Source organism: Odontesthes bonariensis, chromosome 10, assembly GCF_027942865.1.
Source record: "Odontesthes bonariensis isolate fOdoBon6 chromosome 10, fOdoBon6.hap1, whole genome shotgun sequence".
NCBI lineage: Eukaryota > Metazoa > Chordata > Actinopteri > Atheriniformes > Atherinopsidae > Odontesthes > Odontesthes bonariensis.
In genome coordinates, this window is record NC_134515.1 from 1,483,667 (window position 1) to 1,509,572 (window position 25,906).

General features: G+C 40.1%; 1 protein-coding gene across 1 annotated transcript in view; it reads right to left on the bottom strand.

The window, feature by feature from the left end:
- Positions 1-25,906, bottom strand: part of plxna3 (plexin A3) — a 176,097-nt gene that overhangs the window by 57,724 nt on the left and 92,467 nt on the right. The window contains exons 7-9 of the mRNA XM_075475900.1: positions 7,822-7,962; positions 4,694-4,794; positions 548-671 (exon numbers count right to left, since the gene is read on the bottom strand). Coding sequence (XP_075332015.1) covers positions 548-671; positions 4,694-4,794; positions 7,822-7,962 — 366 coding nt within the window. The remainder of the gene's footprint in view (positions 1-547; positions 672-4,693; positions 4,795-7,821; positions 7,963-25,906) is intronic.

A 25,906-nucleotide genomic window follows, 5' to 3' on the forward strand; every position in this document is an offset into this window, starting at 1 on the left:
AAAATCTATTTTGTATGATGAAACCACCTGTTATTTATCTATTCAACTCAATTCAGTACATTTTTTATCATGTATTTTTTGTTACACAATACAAAAAGACAATCCCCAGTTTTCAGGATTACACTTTTTTTTTTTTTTTTGGTCAGCTGGACCAACAGTTTTCTTGTTTTCTCAGTTTTCTTTTACATAATAAAGGTTTATTATTACTATTATATAACTGTGAAGTAATTACTTCTGAATTAATTATATTGAAAGGGAAAAAACAGTGAACTTTTTTCTGCTGTTTGAATGTTTTTATAATTCACGGGTCAAAAATGACCCATAAGACAATCTTTGTGCCCTAGTGGTGTACAGCCCACATGGAAACATAAACAAAAATAAAGTGTGACTTTTTCTAATGATCGGGTCCCTTTAGGAAAAGTCATAACATTTCAAGTTGGAAAAACATAGTTTAAGGTATTTTTTCTACAGATAAACATGGTGGTGGCTCACTTTGGACCTGCAAGACAACAGGAGGGTTAAAAGTTTGACGAGCGTGCACGTGCACCTGTGTTGCCGGGGAGGTGACGGACATGTTGCTGGGGACGACCGCGATGCTGACGCACTGGTCCAGATGTGTGTTGAAGTGCTGAGGCTTCTCCCACTGATCACACGCTTCCTGTCTGGAACATCTGGAGCCAGAAAAAAAAACAGCAAAAAGTTCAACGACAGCTGAATTTTTATATTTTCACACCAACTTTATTTATACAGCAGAAAGTCACAGAAAAAGCTGATTTAACAGTAAGAACCCGTCAACAGAGAAGGTTTTTATCGTTTATTTCAAAAGGCTCGAACAGTTATTTTCTGTTTTATGTCAAAGTTTTTGTATAAATTTAAATTATTACAAAAACGAAACAGAGAATGTCTTAATTTCCCTGTTTAATGAAAAAACATGATAATCTAAGCTTTATAACTTTAATTTCAGTTGAATTCTTTAATATTTAATTAATAAAAAGGAACAAAATGGAGGAAAAGGAGGAGGAAGTTTAAAGCATTTCTTCCCTGGATCATCAGGGAAATGTGAGATCTCTGGAGGATAAAATGGACGAGCTTGGAGCCCTGATGAGGACACAGCAGGAACATCAGGCCACACCTTCCTCTCTGCTACACTTTATTCTGTTTTCTGTAACAGCAGCTGATCTTTGATCATAATTAATCCTGCAGGGATAATTTACCTTCAGGGATTAATAAAGTTTTATTTAAATGTATCTAATTGAATTGAGTTTTACAGATTTTAGTTTTTCATGCCGTTTTATATCCTTTTTTATACATTGTTTTCACTGTGTTTTCTTTTCTATTTTGCATTTTTATTCCTACAATTATTCATACTAATTATTATATTAATTAATCATTCTTAATTTTACATTTTGGACTTTGACGTTTAATGAAAAAAATGCAACAATCTAAGCTTTATAACTTTAATTTCGGTATTTATTCATGAAAATGACAATAATTCCATTTGAATATCGACTGAATTCATATATTAACACATTTTTATGTTTGTAAAAATACAAAAATATAAAAATATTTGCTCTAATTGCAACACAGACACATCAGAGGTTTCCTGCTTTTGACGGTTAATGTTCCATCACATTTTATGTGAACTTCTTCATGAATTGAACGTCTCCGTCTCGTCTTCAGTTGTACTTAATTAGCTGGTTGCCGTTTTGTATTTTAATCCCTTAAAATGAATTCATTTGAGTGTTTTTCCTGAACAGAACGTTATCAGAGTCGGTTTGTTTCTCTGTGACCCGACATATTGTTTCCTGCTCTGAGCCCGATTCACGGCAGAATTAATTAAAACCGCGGCGCAGTTCTGGATGCGGTGCAGGCGGTGCAGGTGGAGTCGGAGGCGAAGCTTTTGTTTTGGAGTCTGCAGAGAGCAGCAGCGCCGACATATGCGCCTCCACGCCGCACAGCAGCCTGCAGTAATGATCTGTTTACTTCTAATTAACAGCAGATGGACAGAAAGAGCGAGAGGAAGAGGAGGAAGACGGAGCGAATCAGTCGTTTCTTCCTGAAGCTAAAGGCAGCCGGCCCTTTAAATCAAACCGTTCAATCAAATTAGATCAAACAGCCAAGATGGAGAGCCTGAGAGACGAAACTCGGGGCTCACAGAGTCGGGGCAAGGCGAGGCAATTTTATTTCTGGAACACAGTTCGTACACAAGGTAATTCAAAGTGCTTTACAGCTACATCAAATCACAAGAAGGCAATAAAATCATTAAAAAATAAAATAAATTAAAAAATAAAAGAAATAAAGAAATAAATAAATTAAATAAATACAATAAATAAAAATAATAATAAAAAAAAAAAAACATCAAAAATAATAATTTATTTATTAATTTAAAAGTGAAAAGTGCAGATAAAATACTTTCAGGTGTCATATGCACAGCTAAATAGAACTGTTTTCAGCCTGGATTTAAACATTGTCAGAGTTGAGGCCTGTCTCACATCTTCTGGAAGGCTGTTCCAGATTTAGGAGCATAAAACTTTAGATTATTATTAGATTATTACTTTATTTTAGATCTTATAAAACTGAAACACAGCCTAAGCTTGTTTAGTCCGGACGACAGCGCCAGGTACGCTCTGTCCAATGAGAGCGTCTCTCAGGTAAAACCTCAGAGTCCAGCTGAGGAACTCGTGTCCTGGTGAAGAACTGATCTGAAGCTTCAGAAAGAAGACAAACTGCCGTTTGTTTTAGTTTCTGTCGGTTCGCTGAAACCTTGGAAGCCACCGGCAGCGTTTTATTGGACGGGACGAGCGACTGATGGGAGTCCAAAGAGGAGCTTCCTCCACCTGCCAGGATGCCGAACATCAAACGTCCTGACGGGTGTGTGTGGGAACCATTTATAGCAGCGTTAATGACGCCTCATGGGAGCGCACACATAAAGCTTTAATTATTGCACAAACACACACACTGTTTCCTCATCTCTTCTTCTTTTATTCTGCGGCTAATTTTACACCCTAAATGTATTCATACAGCTGAAAGGCTAAGAAAAGATGAAAATATGCACAGAGACGGCAAAAAGACGCAAGGTCAAGGAATAAGGCGCATTTTTGAGACTTTATTTCAAGGTGACAATTTTCTGAGGTCTGAGAAGGATGTAAAGACCTCAGAAGGATGTAAAGACCTCAGAAGGATATATAATCTTGATGCAGCCTAATCCCATTCCTCCCTTTGGCCCAACCACTCAGGTTTAAATTAGGGCTGGGCGAGTTAACTCGTTAATTATTTAACCCCAATAAATATTTTATCGCGCATTAACGCAAGTTTTATTTATTTATTAATTTAAAAATATATATTATCAATATTATTATTTGTTTTGGTTTTTTATTTATAAACTTTTTTTTTGGTTAAAAAAAGTTTACAAAAAGGCTTTTATTTTGTAAAAGTCTGTTGCTCACAGGCTTTTATTTTGTAAAATTCCGTCGCTCACAGGCTTTTATTTTGTAAAATTCTGTCGCTCACAGGCTTTTATTTTGTAAAATTCTGTCGCTCACAGGCTTTTATTTTGTAAAATTCTGTTGCTCACAGGCTTTTATTTTGTAAAAGTCTGTTGCTCACAGGCTTTTATTTTGTAAAAGTCTGTTGCTCACAGGCTTTTATTTTGTAAAAGTCTGTTGCTCACAGGCTTTTATTTTGTAAAATTCTGTTGCTCACAGGCTTTTATTTAGTAAAAGTCTGTTGCTCACAGGCTTTTATTTTGTAAAAGTCTGTTGCTCACAGGCTTTTATTTTGTAAAATTCTGTTGCTCACAGGCTTTTATTTTGTAAAATTCTGTTGCTCACAGGCTTTTATTTTGTAAAATTCCGTCGCTCACAGGCTTTTATTTTGTAAAATTCTGTCGCTCACAGGCTTTTATTTTGTAAAATTCTGTCGCTCACAGGCTTTTATTTTGTAAAATTCTGTTGCTCACAGGCTTTTATTTTGTAAAAGTCTGTTGCTCACAGGCTTTTATTTTGTAAAATTCTGTTGCTCACAGGCTTTTATTTTGTAAAAGTCTGTTGCTCACAGGCTTTTATTTTGTAAAATTCTGTTGCTCACAGGCTTTTATTTAGTAAAAGTCTGTTGCTCACAGGCTTTTATTTTGTAAAAGTCTGTTGCTCACAGGCTTTTATTTTGTAAAAGTCTGTCGCTCACAGGCTTTTATTCTGTAAAAGTCTGTTGCTCACAGGCTTTTATTTTGTAAAAGTCTGTTGCTCACAGGCTTTTATTCTGTAAAAGTCTGCTGCTGTCTGCTGTGGAACAGGAAAAGAAAGTAATCGGCGGATCCACCAAACATGGAGAAGGGTACGGAACTTTTACTCGGCCATTTTCATTTTAAAGTTCTTTCAGAAAATGTAAAAACTACAGAAAGATGCTGATGTTAAAAGTGTGTTTGCACAACAAATGTTATGGCACTTTCATTCATATGGCAGCACATTTAAAATAAAGCTAAATGCTAAAAGCTATACGCTACTTTTGGATTCATTTTTGGATTCTGCGTACAAATGCGATTAATCGTGATTAATCAGGGAAATCATGTGATTAATTAGATAAAACATGTTAATCGTTGCCCAGCCCTAATTTAAATGACTTTTAAAGATGGAGTAGTTTGAACGTACCGAGTCATGCAGGTTTGAGCAGCTGAATGTGAAGCAGAGTTTCTTACTTGTTGAAGAGGACGCACCACCCACAGTGAGGGTCTCCTGAACCCAAGCAGCCGGAGCAGCTGCTGTACTGTTCGCAGCTCTCCACCGGCAGCTTGTTCACCTGAAAAACACAAAAAAACACCAACAGGAATATTACGACCAAGCAACAAGTCAGCTGGATCAAATGTATGTTTTCTGTTGAACTTTCAAAGCTTTATTCTGCAAAAATGTTCAGTTTGAGCAAAGTTATGTTCAAATAAAGGAGAGATTATAGAATAGAATAGTAAAATACTATATTCATCCCCCAATGGGGGAAATTCAAATTAGTCAAGTAGCTCAACATTTTTTTAAATATTTACAAAGATTGTATTAACAACAATAAAACAACAATAGTAATACCAATTCTAGTAAAAAATACTACAACTAACTAATAATAATCATAATAAATGACTAAATGACGAAATAAACAAATAAATAAAAATCAATCAATTTGAGAAGGACTCAGCAGTCAAGATTATGGTTGGCATGCTGTCTTCATTTGGACGGGAGGAACATTTATTTCTGTTTTTTAGGATAATTTCAAGGAAAACTTGCTTTAAGAGAGCTGTACATTTTCTAAAATATATTTAAAAAATTTGAGAAATTTTATGTCCCATTGAAAACGGAAACTGAATTTTGTAAAAAAATAATCATATTTTCTAAAGGAAATGCAGCTAAATTTATTAATCAAAATAACGTATTTATTATTTATTAGTTTGTTATTTTAAAAAAATTAAACAAAACATGCAAACAAATAAAAACCGAAAATGTCCCCACTGAGGAGTTCTGAGACTCACTGGGGTCCTCACACAGTGGGTAAGTGTGTACACACACACACACACACACACACACACACACACACACACACACACACACACACTGTCTAATCCAGACAAACGTGTTTCCATCGGGCCTCAGGCTGTTACTGTCAGAGGAAACACACCAAACCTCCCTGAGATAACACACACACACGCACGCACGTGCACGTGTGCACACATTTCAGCGGCGTCCTCCTGCAAGGCTGTTGCCAAGCAACCAAAAATATCCAGCTTTTCCCATTTTCCCATCAGTGATCATGAATTTGTGATAAATGAGCGTTTTGTTAAAGTCTGATCGGCTGAGTTTCAGATACACGCGGACTGGTTTTAGAACTGATCCTCCAATGGTTTTAGACTGGTTTTAGACTGGTTTTAGGCCTGATCCTCCACTGGTTCTAAACTGGCTTTAGACTGGTTTTTGGACTGGTTTTAGGCCTGATCCTCCACTGGTTTTAGACTGGCTTTAGACTGGTTTTAGGCCTGATCCTCCACTGGTTTTAGACTGGTTTTAGACTGGTTTTTGGACTGGTTTTAGGCCTGATCCTCCACTGGTTTTAGACTGGTTTTAGACTGGTTTTTGGACTGGTTTTAGGCCTGATCCTCCAGTGGTTCTAAACTGGTTCTAAACTGGCTTTAGACTGGTTTTAGACTGGTTTTTGGACTGGTTTCAGGCTTGCTTTTGGGCTGGTTTTAATCTGGTTTCAGGCTTGCTCTTGGACTGGTTTTATTCTGGCTTTGGACTATTTTAAAGCTAGTTTTTGAACTGGTTTTAACCCGTTTTTAACTTGTTTATCGACTTATATTGCTTTTTCACAGCTCTTGTTTTGGCTTTGGTGCCAGGCTGAAGGGGTTTTAACATCTTTGTTATTAAGTATCTTGCCTGCAAACAAAGATAAATAGCTGGAACCTGAACAGAATGACCTTTAAACTACGACTGATGGACGATTATGTTTCTTATTCAATAAATAAATCATTTTGTCCCAACACGGTCGAACAGGAACAGAAATGAATGAACCGGTCAGTAAGTGTCCTCACAGGGAAAGAATCACAAACATGTCAAACCCGTTACCCAGAAGCCCTTGCAGCAGGGAGACAGTAAACAGAGAGGAAACTGTGTGTCCTATTCATACGTTCACACATGAATACATTCATTGTTTCACGCAGACGGCTCCATCTCCACTCTGACCTCATTATCAGCTTTCTCCTAAAGAAACGCCGTTTTTCTGTCCGACTTCATCTACAAACCAGCTGACTCGGCACTTCTCCTTCTCTCAATCCGTCGCTTGTGCAGAACTTCCATGAGAAATCTGCTGATTTAACGTCCATTTCACCAGAGTTCGCATCTTAAATACCAGCAGAGACTGAGACTGCGTTTTTATGCTGCTCAGGTTTTTCATCTCATCACTTCTGGGTCCTGAAATTTATTTATTTATTTTTACCTTTACTGTTAAATGTACAAATCTGTTTTTTTATTTAGTTTACTGATGTTTATTATTATTACTATTATTATTATTATTACTACTATTATTATTATTTACCCTACTCTTCATACTGTAGATTTGTATATAGCTGATGTTTATTCTCTATTTTTATTGTATTTGCTTGTTTTTCCTTTAATTGTTTAGATATCTTTTATACTGTACGCTGCTGCAACACAATCATTTCCCAGATTGGGATGAATAAAGTATTTATCCATCTATCTGAAAGATTCTCCACGTCTCTGTCGAGTTCATTTCTTCACATCTGACATCGTTTCACACTTTTAATCAGACGTGTGACTGAAAATAAATACATAAAAGATCCCAGAGAGTTTCCTTTCTCAGGAAAAACTTCTAACTTAATGTTTTCAGATCGTTCTTCTCAACAGATGAAACTTTCACTGAGGACTGAATTAACTTTAATATGTTTCACCAACATCTTCACAGCTTTCATAAAATATTTTTTATTATATTATATATCATATTTTGAGTTATTTGGAAGTTTATTGAACACTTTATTGCTGGTAAAACCCTGATTTATCTGAGAATCTGCCAAACTTCTACTGTTGTCTGCTGATTATTTTGTAAAATATTATGATTACAATAAATTGAATTCCAATTGGCTTGAATTGGACTTTATTATTTAAGTGCCTTGAGATGACATTTGTTGTATTTGGAGCTATATAAATAAAAATGAATTGAATTGATTTAACTCTGTTTTGGAGTGGAGATGTTAACTCAGTTCAGGCCTCACAAACAAACAAACTCGTCCTGTAAACACCGGCTGAATTTCAGAAATATTTAGGTGTTTACCTGTCGGTCACTCAGCACGTAGATGAACTGGTGGTCCGGGCTGAACACCATGTCTCTCAGGATCGGCTTCCCCTCCACCACCATGACGGTCTCGTACAGCAAAGCATTCTGGGCCGGCGGCGGGATCCCGTCCACACGAATCTGAAACACACAGAGAAGAACATGTTAGAGCCACAACCCTGATGGGAACAGCTGGAGAAACAGAGGTCAGAGGTCAGAGGTCAGAGCCTCCGTCATAAACTGAATTAAACATTAAAGCCAGTCGAGCTGTGTCAGAAGTAAATTCAGCTGAAATCTGCTGATTTTCACCGAGTTGGAAAATCTAAACTGAAAAAGCATCGACTGAACTTTTCTGGTTTTGGGTGAAAAATTAAATGAGATTAAATCCGAACTCTGAACTCATTTAAGTCGATAATAAAGTGGCCTGTCAGCGTCATGTGACCACCAATAATCTCTCCAATAACAGTCATGTGACCACCAATAATCTGTCCAATAACAGTCATGTGACCACCAATAATCTGTCCAATAACAGTCATGTGACCACCAATAATCTGTTCAATAACAGTCATGTGACCACCAATAATCTGTCCAATAACAGTCATGTGACCACCAATAATCTGTCCAATAACAGTCACGTGACCACCAATAATCTGTCCAATAACAGTCATGTGACCACCAATAATCTCTCCAATAACAGTCATGTGACCACCAATAATCTGTCCAATAACAGTCATGTGACCACCAATAATCTGTTCAATAACAGTCATGTGACCACCAATAATCTGTCCAATAACAGTCATGTGACCACCAATAATCTGTCCAATAACAGTCATGTGACCACCAATAATCTCTCCAATAACAGTCATGTGACCACCAATAATCTGTCCAATAAGTCATGTGACCACCAATAATCTCTCCAATAACAGTCATGTGACCACCAATAATCTGTCCAATAACAGTCATGTGACCACCAATAATCTGTCCAATAACAGTCATGTGACCACCAATAATCTGTCCAATAACAGTCATGTGACCACCAATAATCTGTCCAATAACAGTCATGTGACCACCAATAATCTCTCCAATAACAGTCATGTGACCACCAATAATCTGTCCAATAACAGTCATGTGACCACCAATAATCTGTCCAAAAACAGTCATGTGACCACCAATAATCTGTTCAATAACAGTCATGTGACCACCAATAATCTGTCCAATAACAGTCATGTGACCACCAATAATCTGTCCAATAACAGTCATGTGACCACCAATAATCTGTCCAATAACAGTCATGTGACCACCAATAATCTGTCCAATAACAGTCATGTGACCACCAATAATCTCTCCAATAACAGTCATGTGACCACCAATAATCTGTCCAATAAGTCATGTGACCACCAATAATCTCTCCAATAACAGTCATGTGACCACCAATAATCTGTCCAATAACAGTCATGTGACCACCAATAATCTCTCCAATAACAGTCATGTGACCACCAATAATCTGTCCAATAAGTCATGTGACCACCAATAATCTGTCCAATAACAGTCATGTGACCAGTCATGTGACCACCAATAATCTGTTCAATAACAGTCATGTGACCACCAATAATCTGTCCAATAACAGTCATGTGACCACCAATAATCTGTCCAAAAACAGTCATGTGACCACCAATAATCTGTCCAATAACAGTCATGTGACCACCAATAATCTGTCCAATAACAGTCATGTGACCACCAATAATCTGTCCAATAACAGTCATGTGACCACCAATAATCTGTCCAATAAGTCATGTGACCACCAATAATCTGTCCAATAACAGTCATGTGACCAGTCATGTGACCACCAATAATCTGTTCAATAACAGTCATGTGACCACCAATAATCTGTCCAATAACAGTCATGTGACCACCAATAATCTGTCCAAAAACAGTCATGTGACCACCAATAATCTGTCCAATAACAGTCATGTGACCACCAATAATCTGTCCAATAACAGTCATGTGACCACCAATAATCTGTCCAATAACAGTCATGTGACCACCAATAATCTGTCCAATAACAGTCATGTGACCACCAATAATCTGTCCAATAACAGTCATGTGACCACCAATAATCTGTAAAATAACAGTCATGTGACCACCAATAATCTGTTCAATAACAGTCATGTGACCACCAATAATCTGTCCAATAACAGTCATGTGACCACCAATAATCTGTTCAATAACAGTCATGTGACCACCAATAATCTGTCCAATAACAGTCATGTGACCACCAATAATCTGTAAAATAACAGTCATGTGACCACCAATAATCTGTTCAATAACAGTCATGTGACCACCAATAATCTGTCCAATAACAGTCATGTGACCACCAATAATCTGTTCAATAACAGTCATGTGACCACCAATAATCTGTCCAATAACAGTCATGTGACCACCAATAATCTGTCCAATAACAGTCATGTGACCACCAATAATCTGTCCAATAACAGTCATGTGACCACCAATAATCTGTCCAATAACAGTCATGTGACCACCAATAATCTGTCCAATAACAGTCATGTGACCACCAATAATCTGTAAAATAACAGTCATGTGACCACCAATAATCTGTTCAATAACAGTCATGTGACCACCAATAATCTGTTCAATAACAGTCATGTGACCACCAATAATCTGTCCAATAACAGTCACGTGACCACCAATAATCTGTCCAATAACAGTCATGTGACCACCAATAATCTCTCCAATAACAGTCATGTGACCACCAATAATCTGTCCAATAACAGTCATGTGACCACCAATAATCTGTTCAATAACAGTCATGTGACCACCAATAATCTGTCCAATAACAGTCATGTGACCACCAATAATCTGTCCAATAACAGTCATGTGACCACCAATAATCTCTCCAATAACAGTCATGTGACCACCAATAATCTGTCCAATAAGTCATGTGACCACCAATAATCTCTCCAATAACAGTCATGTGACCACCAATAATCTGTCCAATAACAGTCATGTGACCACCAATAATCTGTCCAATAACAGTCATGTGACCACCAATAATCTGTCCAATAACAGTCATGTGACCACCAATAATCTGTCCAATAACAGTCATGTGACCACCAATAATCTCTCCAATAACAGTCATGTGACCACCAATAATCTGTCCAATAACAGTCATGTGACCACCAATAATCTGTCCAAAAACAGTCATGTGACCACCAATAATCTGTTCAATAACAGTCATGTGACCACCAATAATCTGTCCAATAACAGTCATGTGACCACCAATAATCTGTCCAATAACAGTCATGTGACCACCAATAATCTGTCCAATAACAGTCATGTGACCACCAATAATCTGTCCAATAACAGTCATGTGACCACCAATAATCTCTCCAATAACAGTCATGTGACCACCAATAATCTGTCCAATAAGTCATGTGACCACCAATAATCTCTCCAATAACAGTCATGTGACCACCAATAATCTGTCCAATAACAGTCATGTGACCACCAATAATCTCTCCAATAACAGTCATGTGACCACCAATAATCTGTCCAATAAGTCATGTGACCACCAATAATCTGTCCAATAACAGTCATGTGACCAGTCATGTGACCACCAATAATCTGTTCAATAACAGTCATGTGACCACCAATAATCTGTCCAATAACAGTCATGTGACCACCAATAATCTGTCCAATAACAGTCATGTGACCACCAATAATCTGTCCAATAACAGTCATGTGACCACCAATAATCTGTCCAATAACAGTCATGTGACCACCAATAATCTGTCCAATAACAGTCATGTGACCACCAATAATCTGTAAAATAACAGTCATGTGACCACCAATAATCTGTTCAATAACAGTCATGTGACCACCAATAATCTGTCCAATAACAGTCATGTGACCACCAATAATCTGTCCAATAACAGTCATGTGACCACCAATAATCTGTCCAATAACAGTCATGTGACCACCAATAATCTGTCCAATAACAGTCATGTGACCACCAATAATCTGTCCAATAAGTCATGTGACCACCAATAATCTGTCCAATAACAGTCATGTGAGACCTTCATCAGAGTCTTCCTCTGTGACCAACAAAGAGCTTGAAAGGAGGTCTCACTTTGAAGCGTTTCTGATTGGCATTAAAACACGAGAGGGCGAGTAATGGGATTACATTTCACCGGAGAGGAAGAGCGATGAGGAGGAGTGATGTTAAATACAGCAGAGGAAGAGAAGAACGCCTGGAAATGTGGAGCGACTAAAATAAGATTCACCAAATCTCTCCAACACCCCCCCCCATCCCCCAATCTGACCCAGAAAAACACCACCGAGGAAGAGGAGGAAGAAGGGGGGGGGGGGATGAAAGAAAGGAAGAGGGGGGGAAATATGGAAAAATAAGGAGGAAAAGGGGAGAATCTGAGGAAATGTGGATTAAAAGAAGGAAGAGAAGGAAGAAAAGAGATGATAGGAAAGAAGAACGATGCAAGAAAGGAGCAAAGAGAGAAAAAGGAAGGAAATATTAAAAAGAGTATAAAGAAATGGGGTTTAAAAGGAGATAAATGGTGGAGAAAAAGAAAAGGAAGCAAAAAAGGAGAGAAAGTGGAACTGAAATGGGTTCAAAGGAAGGAAGGAAGGAAGGAAGGAAGGAAGGAAGGAAAGAGCAAAGGATCCACCAGAGAAGGAAACACCAGAGAAGGAAACGATAAGAAGAGGAAAGCAGAGCGAGGGATGAAGGACGAGTGCGTGCAGCTCTCTGTGTGTTAATTAGCTGCCTGCTCGTTAAGCAGCTCGACTTAATTAGAGCTGACGAGCTGCACACACACACACACACGTGCACACACACGCCCACGTGCACACGCACACACAATCCTGTTTAACGGAGACACAGCAGAGTGAAGGAGGAGACGTTTAAGTAGGACACTGCAGCAGACAGAGAGAGAGAAGAAGAACGAACTGCTCCGGTCCTCCAACAGAAGAAGAAGGAGGAGAAGGAGAAGAAGAACCAAACTGCTGCAGTCCTCCAACAGAAGAAGAAGGAGGAGGAGAAGAAGAAGAACCAAACTGCTCCAGTCCTCCAACAGAAGAAGAAGGAGGAGGAGGAGAAGGGACTGAAGGAGGAGAAGAAGAACCAAACTGCTCCAGTCCTCCAACAGAAGAAGGAGAAGGAGAAGAAGAACCAAACTGCTCCAGTCCTCCAACAGAAGAAGAAGAAGAAGGAGGAGAAGGGACTGAAGGAGGAGAAGAAGAACCAAACTGCTCCAGTCCTCCAACAGAAGAAGGAGAAGGAGAAGGAGAAGAAGAACCAAACTGCTCCAGTCCTCCAACAGAAGAAGAAGAAGGAGAAGGAGAAGGGACTGAAGGAGGAGAAGAAGAACCAAACTGCTCCAGTCCTCCAACAGAAGGAGGAGGAGGAGAAGGAGAAGAAGAACCAAACTGCTCCAGTCCTCCAACAGAAGAAGGAGGAGAAGGAGAAGAAGAACCAAACTGCTCCAGTCCTCCAACAGAAGAAGGAGGAGAAGGAGAAGAAGAACCAAACTGCTCCAGTCCTCCAACAGAAGAAGGAGGAGGAGAAGGAGAAGAAGAACCAAACTGCTGCAGTCCTCCAACAGAAGGAGGAGGAGGAGAAGGAGAAGAAGAACCAAACTGCTCCAGTCCTCCAACAGAAGAAGGAGGAGAAGGAGAAGAAGAACCAAACTGCTCCAGTCCTCCAACAGAAGAAGGAGGAGGAGAAGGAGAAGAAGAACCAAACTGCTGCAGTCCTCCAACAGAAGAAGGAGGAGAAGGAGAAGAATAACCAAACTGCTCCAGTCCTCCAACAGAAGAAGAAGAAGGAGGAGAAGGGACTGAAGGAGGAGAAGAAGAACCAAACTGCTCCAGTCCTCCAACAGAAGAAGAAGGAGGAGAAGGAGAAGAAGAACCAAACTGCTCTATTCCTCCAACCACAGAAGAAGAAGGAATAAAAAGCAGAAAAATAAAGCCCTGGTGACGCAGCGTCAGAGGATGTGACCTCTGACCTCTAACCTGTGACTTTCGGCTCAGATTCGAACCGTCAACACCTGCTATGTTCAGAAGGCAGCCCGAGGACACACACACACACACACACACACACACACACACGCTGACCTTTGACCTCTCACCCAGAGACACACACTCTATAGTCTATTCCTGTGTTCATGTTTTACCTACCATGTGGGGACTCGGGTATTAACCTCCCTTACGGGGACATCTTTGTCACCACAAGGCAAACCTTTGATTTTCTTTATTTCTCTTACTATGAGGTTAGATTTATGGCCGTCTTAAGTGACTGGGAGTTAATGCAACATCCTCTGGGGCGGATGAAAGCAACCGTGTGCTGACAGACACACTCTCCCTGTCTCATTAACAACGGGATAATGTGACCAAAACAACCCTGCAAATTAGATTCTGGCTTTTATGTCCCGCAGCAGCTGTTTGCACCTGATTACAAACACCAGTCAGAACTTCCCCTGGAAAACTTTCTGCTGGATTATGAGACATTTTGTGGCTGTTTGCAGATACTGAAGCAAACGTTAATCAGTGTTTCTGCAGCACAGAAGACTCAAAGTCAAAAACTTTCACTGTTGAAAAGCCAATTTTACGTCCACGAGAGGTTCATTAAAGACCGTTTATGATGGCAGAGTTTCTGTTTGTGTTGAGCACGTTTGTTCATTTTCAGTGTTTATTCTGCTCAGCTGGTCCGATGCTGGTGGAAACATGATACCCCCCCCCACACACACACACACACACAGGCCTTCAGCCAGCTGCCTGAATTCCACTGTAATGCAACACCATGGTGTGTATATATATGTGTGTGTGTGTGTTCACAGTAACTATTAACTGTGAGGTCCAGAGTAAAGCTGCCAGCTCATCTGAGATAAACTCACTCCATTACAGATACTACTGACCCTGTGTGTGTTTAAGGCTGATAAAGTGATGTTCTGACCCTGTTACATCCACTAAATGTTCCACATTTATATCGATTTATTCGACATTTCCTGATTTATTCTTCATGTTCATCTCGTTTTAGAGCCAACTGTCTCACCATGAAAAGAAGATGCATATTTCCAAGAGATATCTATGTATAAATTAAAGATTACTCTAATTAAATCCTGTCTTTATTAAAACATCCAGGCATTCAAACTATTGTTTTTACTCAAATTAAATGAACATAACAATGTTTTTGTGGAGAAGTCGTTTAATCCTTTACCTTTAAGCTCACTGTGAGATCAAACTGATTAAAAAAAAATAATCAGCATGCAGAAGGTTTGACTTCTGGCGTCCCTGGTGTGACCAAAGGTGTTCCCCAGGGATCGACCCTGGGCCCACTTTCATTCTTTTTCATAGTCTTGTTTTAAACGTTTGCAATGCAGTTGTTTCTGTTTCATGCAGTTGATGCAGCGACGTTCTGCTCAACTTTGACTCCTTATCAGACTCAGTGAGCTGAAACCTTCATTTAATGCAGTTTAAAGGGAGAGGCTGAAAAAAAAGAAGAAGAAGAAGAAGAAGAAGAAGAAGAAGAAGAAGAAGAAGAAGAAGAAGAAGAAGAAGCAATGTTTTTCAATGGTGGTCAAAAGCGGCTTGTCCAAACTAGATCATAGTGAGTTTGTTTACATGCACAGATCCTTGAAATGTCTCTGAAATCTTCTGCATTAGATGCTTGGCCTCATCTAAAAGGAGACTCCATCGCTGGTTTTTATCTAAATTTGCTGCGAACCTTCACTTCAACATCAAAGCTGAAGGAGTTCAAAGCAACTTTACGTAATTTAGAGGTAAAACATGTAAATGTGTTGATATTAATCATTACTATAACCTTCCTGTGTTTAGTTAAATCCACCTAAAAAGTTGTATTGTGGTTCCTGCATTTTTAATCTGAGCAGAGCCCAAATACGGGTAAATGTTGGACTTTGGAGGTCGTATTTATCAGCACAAAGATATCAGATCCTAAAGATGTGCATTTTACAATGTCCAACATTCACAAATAAGACCTTTAAAATCATATTTCACAGTTTTCAAATTTCAAATTTCATTGCAAAGCTGCTTTTTTTTTTACTGAAGGTATTTCAAATGAAAGAGCTCAAAATAAACCTGCAAACATAATGTTTTCTTTCTTAAAGTGATTCTAAAGATCAGTTTTCAGTAAAAATATCTGCGGTTGATCATTTTCATCGTTTTTTCTGGGATCAGCAGGTTTGGACCCAGATTTTCTCTACATTAAAGTTTCTGTCTTCATTATTTCTGACCTGGGCCTCTTCAAATCTGGCTAAAAACCTACTTATTTAGGATTGCTTTTATTTTATTTTATTTTATTTTGCTGTATTTTATTGCTTTCACTGTTCTTTTATTGTTTTTATCTGTTTTTACTTCTTCTTCTCTTTATTTATTACCTGCTGTAAAGCACTTTGGTTACACCATAAGGATCGTCTGTAAATGGCTGTAGAAATAAAATACATTTACATTGTAAAAAAAAAATAAATCACTTATTTTCAGAAATCTGATAATTAAATTGTCTTTTTTTGACTGTTTTCTTTTATCAAAGATAAAAACTAATGGTTCTGAACTTCCAAACCGTCTCATTTAGGTCCCAGAAGTCTTTCTTTAATACATAATTCATCCCCCAACAGGCTGGAAAAGAACACCCTGAGCCCAACGATCCTTTCAGCATGGCGTGACAGAGTTTCTCAGCCTCTCGACTCTAATTTTTAGCGTTTGGCTTTGCTTTGGTCGGGCCTTTCTGAAGGAAGTCTCATTCTGTCGGCCACATTAGCGTCTGTTAGCGCACTCGTTGGGCTCTCATTCGATCTGTCTGCCTGGCTGTGTCATTCCCAAACACATTAGAGGCTGAAACTCAACACCTGCACACACAGCGTCAGCACGCTGCACTCGGGTTTCATTCAGCTGCTGCTGCCTCTCTCCGTGTTCAACTTAATGTGGACAAATTTGAAAATGATGTTTTCCTTCGGTTCTCCTTTGAAACCGAAGCCGCTCAACAACAGAGCGGCGAAACCACCGAGTGAGAGCTCGAATTATCAGGTCAAACCAAGCGGCTGAGGCTGGAACGCGGCTCTAAGGAGTCAGAACTCCTGATAGGAGTTTAATAAGTGCGCTTATTTATGAGGAGGACTGAGGTCGTCCTCCAGCCTCGTGCTGAACTCAGACGATGAAGATCTGATGTTAATGTGGGACCTTCAGCCTGTTTTATTCAGTGTTTTTGCATCTCTTTGACCTTTAATCTGTGTTTAATACTCATGACTGTTGATGTAAACTTTAAATTAATGCAAAACTTCCACTAAACATACGTCTTGGTTGAACTTTCTGAACCTTTTCTGCTGCATTTAAGAGGAACTTCCGTCTGAAACCTGCAGATTTTCTCACTGAACTTTTGAATTTGTCGTCTTTGGAATAAATAAATTCAGAATATGGTCACATGATCCAGCTGCTGGTCACATGATCCAGCTTGGTTTTACCGTGCGGTCGTCACACAAAGAGGAGACGAGTGAAGGACCATCGAGTCCGCTCAGCTCCTTCAGACATGAAGCTTTGTTCAGTCAGCCGTCAGACCCGGGGGAGGAAGGGCAGGAGAGGGTGAAAGAGGCGGGGGGAGGGGGCAGTTAAGCTTATTAGTTCACCCCCCTCCCCCACACACTCTGCAGACACAACAGTGAGACCACCAACTGATAGTTTTCAGCCTTCAGGCGTGCACGTGCACACACACACACACACACACAAGTGCACGTACACACACTCAACTATTGTTTATTTTTGTAGGATTTCAGAAATAATTCTACTTTAATAAAAAATATCTTTAAATCACAGTTAAATCTACAGAGTTCCAAAGGAAGAATTGAACTGAAGAAGGAAACTAACCAGCTGCTAACCAGCTGCTAACCAGCTGCTAACCAGCTGCTAGCCAGCTCCTAACCATCTGCTAACCGGCTGCTAACCAGCAGCTAACCAGCTGCTAACCGGCTGCTAACCGACTGCAAACCAACCAGCTCCTAACCGGCTGCAAACCAGCTGCTAACCAGCTGCTAACCGGCTACTAACCGGGTGCTAACCGGCTGCTAACCAGCTGCTAACCAACCGGATCCTAACCAGCTGCTAACCGGCTGCTAACCGGCTGCAAACCAGCTGCTAACCGGCTACTAACCGGCTACTAACCGGGTGCTAACCGGCTGCTAACCAGCTGCTAACCAACCGGATCCTAACCAGCTGCTAACCGGCTGCTAACCGGCTGCTAACCGGCTGCTAACCAACCAGCTCCTAACCAGCTGCTAACCAACCGGATCCTAACCAGCTGCTAACCGGCTGCTAACCGGCTGCTAACCGACTGCAAACAAACCAGCTCCTAACCAGCTGCTAACTGGCTGCTATCCGGCTGCTATCCGGCTGCTATCCGGCTGCTAACCGGCTGCTATCCGGCTGCTATCCGGCTGCTATCCGGCTGCTAACCGGCTGCTATCCGGCTGCTAACCGGCTGCTATCCGGCTGCTATCCGGCTGCTAACCGGCTGCTAACCGGCTGCTAACTGGCTGCTATCCGGCTGCTAACCGGCTGCTAACCGGCTGCTAACCGGCTGCTAACCGGCTGCTATCCGGCTGCTATCCGGCTGCTAACCGGCTGCTATCCGGCTGCTAACCGGCTGCTATCCGGCTGCTAACCGGCTGCTATCCGGCTGCTTTTTAAGTTGTACTTTTATTGATTTAATTAATATCATGAAACATTTCATTGAAGATCTGTTGATTTAACTCATTGTTATGATTTTTCTCCAGTTCAAAACTCCCATCAGAAAAGACGACATTTACACGTCCCGAACCTCAAACCCTTTTTCTATCGATGCAAACAGAAACACGTCATTCAGAACTTCCTTTAAAAATCAGCTGATTTAACTCTGCATACCTCAAACCGTCATTCGATTAGAAGCTGATCGACTAATTGATCGATCGGTTCGACTCAGGATCGACAGAAACACTCATCTGTGGCCCAGAAAAAGTCTGCTTTTTGCCGTTGCCATGGAAACAGTTACAGACGCTGTAATAGATCATACATTTCCATTTACTCAGCTGTACTGAGCGGTAGAACGAGGCAGAGATGAACAGGGGGAGAGAGGATTGAGTGTGAAGTCTGTTCTGTCTCTTCGGGGAGCTGACAGATTTGCTCGTTCTTCCATCATCTCCGTGGCAACCGAATAATAATTAATCCACCTCTGAGTGTCTGCGATGTTTTCGTGTTGCCTGCGGTGATGCAACGATATCTATCCTTCAACATGTCAGTCAGCAGAGAGATGATGCAAACACAACAAAACAGGGAAACAAATCGCAGTCAGAACTCCCTTAAGAAAACGTCCGATTTTACCGGACGAGTCTGTGTTTAAACTTTGGTTTGAGAGTCTGACGGAGAGCAGAGCTTAAAGGAACGTAAACTGGGGGAGACTTAAACATACTCACCAGTGTTTTATATTTATGTCTAACAGGACTGTATTTACTACCTTCACTGAGCTCTTAGCGACCACACGTGTGCATGTTTCCTCCGCCGTTAGCTGTCGCTAACGTGAAAAATAAACTGAATCTGAACCGAACCGCCGGCCTCACAACTCTCCACCAGCTTCAACTTCTACCAACAGAACAATCGAGACATGTTTCCTTCTGCCATCGATCAACAGATTATTAAAACCAATTTCAATTCCAAACGAGTTTTTTCATCCTTGAGTGGACATGTAGCACTTTTAGCCCTTTAAGTAGCATATTTAGCCCTTTAAGTAGCATATTTAGTCCTTTAGGTAGCATATTTAGCCCTTTAAGTAGTATATTTAACCCTTTAAGTAGCATATTTAGCCCTTTAAGTAGCATATTTAGCCCTTTAAGTAGCATATTTAGTCCTTTAGGTAGCATATTTAGCCCTTTAAGTAGCATATTTAGCCCTTTAAGTAGCATATTTAGCCCTTTAAGTAGCATATTTAGCCCTTTAAGTAGCATATTTAGTCCTTTAGGTAGCATATTTAGCCCTTTAAGTAGCATATTTAACCCTTTAAGTAGCATATTTAGTCCTTTAAGTAGCATATTTAGCCCTTTAAGTAGCATATTTAGCCCTTTAAGTAGCATATTTAGTCCTTTAGGTAGCATATTTAGCCCTTTAAGTAGCATATTTAACCCTTTAAGTAGCATATTTAGCCCTTTAAGTAGCATATTTAGCCCTTTAAGTAGCATATTTAGTCCTTTAAGTAGCATATTTAGTCCTTTAGGTAGCATATTTAGCCCTTTAAGTAGCATATTTAGTCCTTTAGGTAGCATATTTAGCCCTTTAAGTAGCATATTTAGTCCTTTAAGTAACATATTTAGCCCTTTAAGTAGCATATTTAGCCCTTTAAGTAGCATATTTAGTCCTTTAAGTAGCATATTTAGCCCTTTAAGTAGCATATTTAACCCTTTAAGTAGCATATTTAGCCCTTTAAGTAGCATATTTAGTCCTTTAGGTAGCATATTTAGCCCTTTAAGTAGCATATTTAACCCTTTAGGTAGCATATTTAGCCCTTTAAGTAGCATATTTAACCCTTTAAGTAGCATATTTAGCCCTTTAAGTAGCATATTTAGCCCTTTAAGTAGCATATTTAGTCCTTTAAGTAGCATATTTAGCCCTTTAAGTAGCATATTTAACCCTTTAAGTAGCATATTTAGCCCTTTAAGTAGCATATTTAGTCCTTTAGGTAGCATATTTAGCCCTTTAAGTAGCATATTTAGTCCTTTAGGTAGCATATTTAGCCCTTTAAGTAGCATATTTAACCCTTTAAGTAGCATATTTAGCCCTTTAAGTAGCATATTTAGCCCTTTAAGTAGCATATTTAGCCCTTTAAGTAGCAGGTGGTTTTAAAAAAAACTTCCATTTTAACAATCGGCTTAAAAACAGAGTCAGAAATAAAGAAAGAATGCTGAGTGGGACCCAAAGATTACGAAGCAAGTCAATTCATTCACCTAATCTGTATGTGGTGACATCACTGGTGACATCACTGATGACATCACATTGGATTCATGAACACAACTATGAACAAAGCTGTTCCAACTTCTGATCTTTTTCATGTTTTTCTGTCATTTTATCCACATAAAAACAACAGAAAATCAGTGAAATGTCTTTAAACAGATCCTGAATCTGGCTTCAGAGAAGCGACGCGACCCAGTTTCAGGTGCTGCTGGATTAGAGCTCAGCTCTGCTGCCTCAAACTCTCTCTCCAGATTTTACTCCCCCACTTTTCTCCTCTTCTCCTTCCTCTCCTCCTTCCTCTCCTCTGCTGATGGATGCTCTGGATCCTTCAGTAAGAACTGATCATATAAATTCTTCTGATTTCCACCTTCTGACTTTTGTGTCGTTACGTCTTTGGAAGGTTGAAACTGCTTTCACCTCTTCAGGGACCTCGGGGGGGGAATTTATCTCCTTAAAGACGGCTCTGACTTTTTAAAATAAATTTTAAAAAAACAACTCCTGCATTTACAGCCAAGTTGAATTGTCTTCTCAGCGTAGTAGTTCCAGTCTAAAATATCACTTAAAGGCAAAACACACAACTGATAGCAGCAAGTCATTCAAGGAAACAGACAGTGGAGCGAGGCTTCTACATAAAAACTACAGAAAGATGCTGATGTTAAAAGTGTGTTTGCACAACAAATGTTATGGCACTTTCATTCATATGGCAGCACATTTAAAATAAAGCTAAATGCTAAAAGCTATACGCTACTTTTGGATTCATTTTTGGATTCTGCGTACAAATGCGATTAATCGTGATTAATCAGGGAAATCATGTGATTACTTAGATTAAACACTTTAATTGCTGCCCAGGCCTGGTCAAATTCATACAGTCGAAAGTAAATAATAACCTAATTTTTGCCTTTTTTGCTGGTTTTAGTTGGTTTGGGTTCAAATTATTTCTGCCCTGTTCGCTGGTTAACTATTGAGCAAATGTTCTTAAAAGTCTCAGCACCGAATGTACGATAGCTGTTAGCTTAGCATAACGTGGAGGACACACAGTGCCCCCTGCAGGCAGGAACTATGAACTGCAACACCTGAGTGTGGCTCCAGAAAAGAGAAAAGAACTGAGTAGTAATTTATTTTTCACCTTCCACTATGTGAGGATCAGCTTCAGTCGTGTTCATGTTGAAAACAGATGACATTAGTCTGAGTTTAATTCACTTCCTGCTAATTAAATGAGCTAAATAATAAAAATAAACGGGAGCTGAACAGAAACCCCGTAAACTCACAGTTAAACGATTCTTACAAAATGGCTGCCGAGGCTACATACAAGGTAACTAAGTCCAAAAAATAAACCATTCAGGTCCCTGAAATATGAAAATTCAACTTGTGTTTCAAGAATATAATTTTAAAAAACCTTAAACATCAACTGATGAACATTTATAATGATCTTCATCAGCTGGAATCTGTCATTTCTGCCAAAAGCTTCCGGTAATCCAGAGAAAAAGTAAATATGTGAGCCGTATATAAAAAAAGTCTAAACATTTGGGCCTTACAGATTCAGACTGGGTGTGGCAGCACACACACACACTTTTATTCTGTGTGACGTCAGGCTGAAACGTGTCCTTTGGGAGAATCTTTATGGATTTCGCTCTAAAACTCGGTCAATAACCGGAGGAAGAGAGGCAGGAGTAAAAGACGGAGAGACGGGGAGATGAGGTCATTCCCCGAGGTGAAACGTGAGGCTGAAAACATGCGTTCATCAGGCTGGGAGGTCACCCAGCTTCCCTCTAACCGGAGCCCACCGGCCCCGGAGAAACATCCGGATCAGGATCCATACGCAGAAGGCTGAAAACTGAAATAATCTGCAGGTTTTAAACCACCGGGTTTAAGTTCTGCTGGAGCCCAAAGGTTCTGGTTCCTCCCAAAGTTCTGATCAGACCAAAACTAACTGGGTTTGTACGACTCGAAGAGAATAAATCAAACTTATTTCTAATAATTCAGTTCCATCCAAATGTGTTTATAAAGAACCGAATCATAGAAAATATCAGAGTGCACGAGGCGACTGTGGGGAGGAAAAACAGGAGGAAACCTCCACCAGAACCAGAACCAGAACCAGGAAGAAACCTCCATGAGAACCAGAACCAGGAGGAAACCTCCACCAGAACCAGAACCAGAACCAGAACCAGAACCAGGAAGAAACCTCCACCAGAACCAGAACCAGAACCAGGAGGAAACCTCCACCAGAACCAGAACCAGAACCAGGAAGAAACCTCCATCAGAACCAGAACCAGAACCAGGAGGAAACCTCCACCAGAACCAGAACCAGAACCAGGAAGAAACCTCCATGAGAACCAGAACCAGAACCAGGAAGAAACCTCCATGAGAACCAGGAGGAAACCTCCATCAGAACCAGGAGGAAACCTCCATCAGAACCAGAACCAGGAAGAAACCTCCATGAAAACCAGAACCAGAACCAGGAAGAAACCTCCATCAGAACCAGAACCAGAACCAGGAGGAAACCTCCATCAGAACCAGAACCAGGAAGAAACCTCCATGAAAACCAGAACCAGAACCAGGAGGAAACCTCCATCAGAACCAGAACCAGGAAGAAACCTCCATGAAAACCAGAACCAGAACCAGGAAGAAACCTCCATCAGAACCAGAACCAGAACCAGGAGGAAACCTCCACCAGAACCAGAACCAGGAGGAAACCTCCATGAGAACCAGAACCAGGAGGAAACCTCCACCAGAACCAGAACCAGGAGGAAACCTCCATGAGAACCAGAACCAGGAGGAAACCTCCACCAGAACCAGAACCAGGAGGAAACCTCCATCAGAACCAGAACCAGGAGGAAACCTCCATCAGAACCAGAACCAGAACCAGAACCAGGGGCCGTCTGCCTGGACCAGCTGAGAGGATAGGAGGGTTCTAGTTACCTCAGCAGGGTATGGAGCAGTAAAAGGGACAAAATTAAGAAGCTGCAGCTACTGATCTGACCAATGAGAAGCTGAGCTGGTAACTGATAGTCTGGGGTAAGAAGGCAACAACACATTTAATCTACCTGCTGCCTGTTAACGCACTGAAATAGCAAAGCTGGAAATATCTGCAGCTCCAGAGCTGGATCCTGCAGGAGGCTCCATAACAGCCTTCACAGCCTAAAACGTCCCCACAAGGTCCACGAATAATTACATTTTCGCATCCGTAAGTACAGCAGTGGTCTCACACAAAGTTTCCAGGTGATTCCAGGAGATTCCAGGTGCCTCTAAGCACCTTAATGTTAGACTGTGGTGGCTGCACCAAAAACAAAAAGGAAGGAAGTTTAAAATAATTACCGGGAACTCAAACACATAAACACTCTGAGGTCAAACAGTTGGATAAACACGGCGAGTCATGAACATTACACCATCAGCCTCCACCTGCTGACAGGTGTCACGCCATCCATCAGGTTTTCAACACGTTGGGGATCTAAACGACTACTTTCTCTCCTGAAAATGTTTCAAATGTTGCTAAAGTTTACAGAGTTTAGAGCTTAAGAGAAATCAGCTTCAGGCCGGCTGATTTCGGCTCGGGCAGGAGCCAAATGCATTGTGGGTAAACGCTCTGCATACTGTCTGATAGATGAGTATGCAGTATGCAGTATGGAAGTATGCAGTATGTAGTATGAAGTATGTAGTATGTAGTATGGAAGTATGTAGTATGCAGTATGTAGTATGTAGTATGAAGTATGTAGTATGTAGTATGGAAGTATGTAGTATGGAAGTATGTAGTATGCAGTATGTAGTATGAAGTATGCAGTATGTAGTATGGAAGTATGTAGTATGCAGTATGTAGTATGAAGTATGCAGTATGTAGTATGAAGTATGTAGTATGTAGTATGGAAGTATGTAGTATGCAGTATGTAGTATGTAGTATGCAGTATGTAGTATGTAGTATGTAGTATGGAAGTATGTAGTATGCAGTATGTAGTATGAAGTATGCAGTATGTAGTATGAAGTATGCAGTATGTAGTATGAAGTATGTAGTATGTAGTATGGAAGTATGTAGTATGCAGTATGTAGTATGTAGTATGCAGTATGTAGTATGAAGTATGTAGTATGTAGTATGGAAGTATGTAGTATGCAGTATGGAAGTACGTAGTATGCAGTATGTAGTATGGAAGTATGTAGTATGCAGTATGTAGTATGAAGTATGTAGTCTGTAGTATGGAAGTATGTAGTATGTAGTCTGTAGTATGTAGTATGTAGTATGAAGTATGCAGTATGGAAGTATGCAGTATGCAGTATGTAGTATGTAGTCTGTAGTATGGAAGTATGTAGTATGTAGTATGAAGTATGTAGTATGTAGTATGTAGTATGCAGTATGTAGTCTGTAGTATGCAGTATGTAGTCTGTAGTATGTAGTATGTAGTATGCAGTATGTGCAGAGATGGGGACTCAAGTCACTGTGACTTGGACTCGAGTCGACTTGAGTCGCTGTTTTGATGAATTCTGACTTGACTTGACAAAAAATAAAAGACTCGAGACTCGACTCGGACTTGGAAGTTAAAGACTCGGGACTTGACTTGACTCGAGACACGATGACTTGAATGACTTGAGTCTTCTTTGTTCTTTGTTCGTCATCTGAAGATCCATTCTGACCAGTAAGTGCTCGTCAAATTAGCTAATATTATCCTGTTAGCCTAGCCGGTAGTTAGCTAACGTTAGCGTGATATGATACGGGGTGGACAGGTTGGACACATTGGCCAATGATGTTTACTGACAGTTACTTATATCTTTGTGTTTTCACTTTATTAAGATCAGATTCTGGAGGTAAAATTGCAATAATAAGGGGACTTGACTTGACCAAGAAAAAAGTACTTGGGACTTACACATGTGTGACTTGGTCCCATCTCTGGTATATAGTATGTAGTATGCAGTATGTAGCATGTAGTATGTAGCATGTAGTATGTAGCATGCAGTATGCAGTATGTAGCATGCAGTACGTAGCATGCAGTATGTAGTATACAGTATGTAGCATGTAGTATGTAGCATGTGGTATGCAGTATATAGCATGTAGTATGTAGCATGTGGTATGCAGTATATAGCA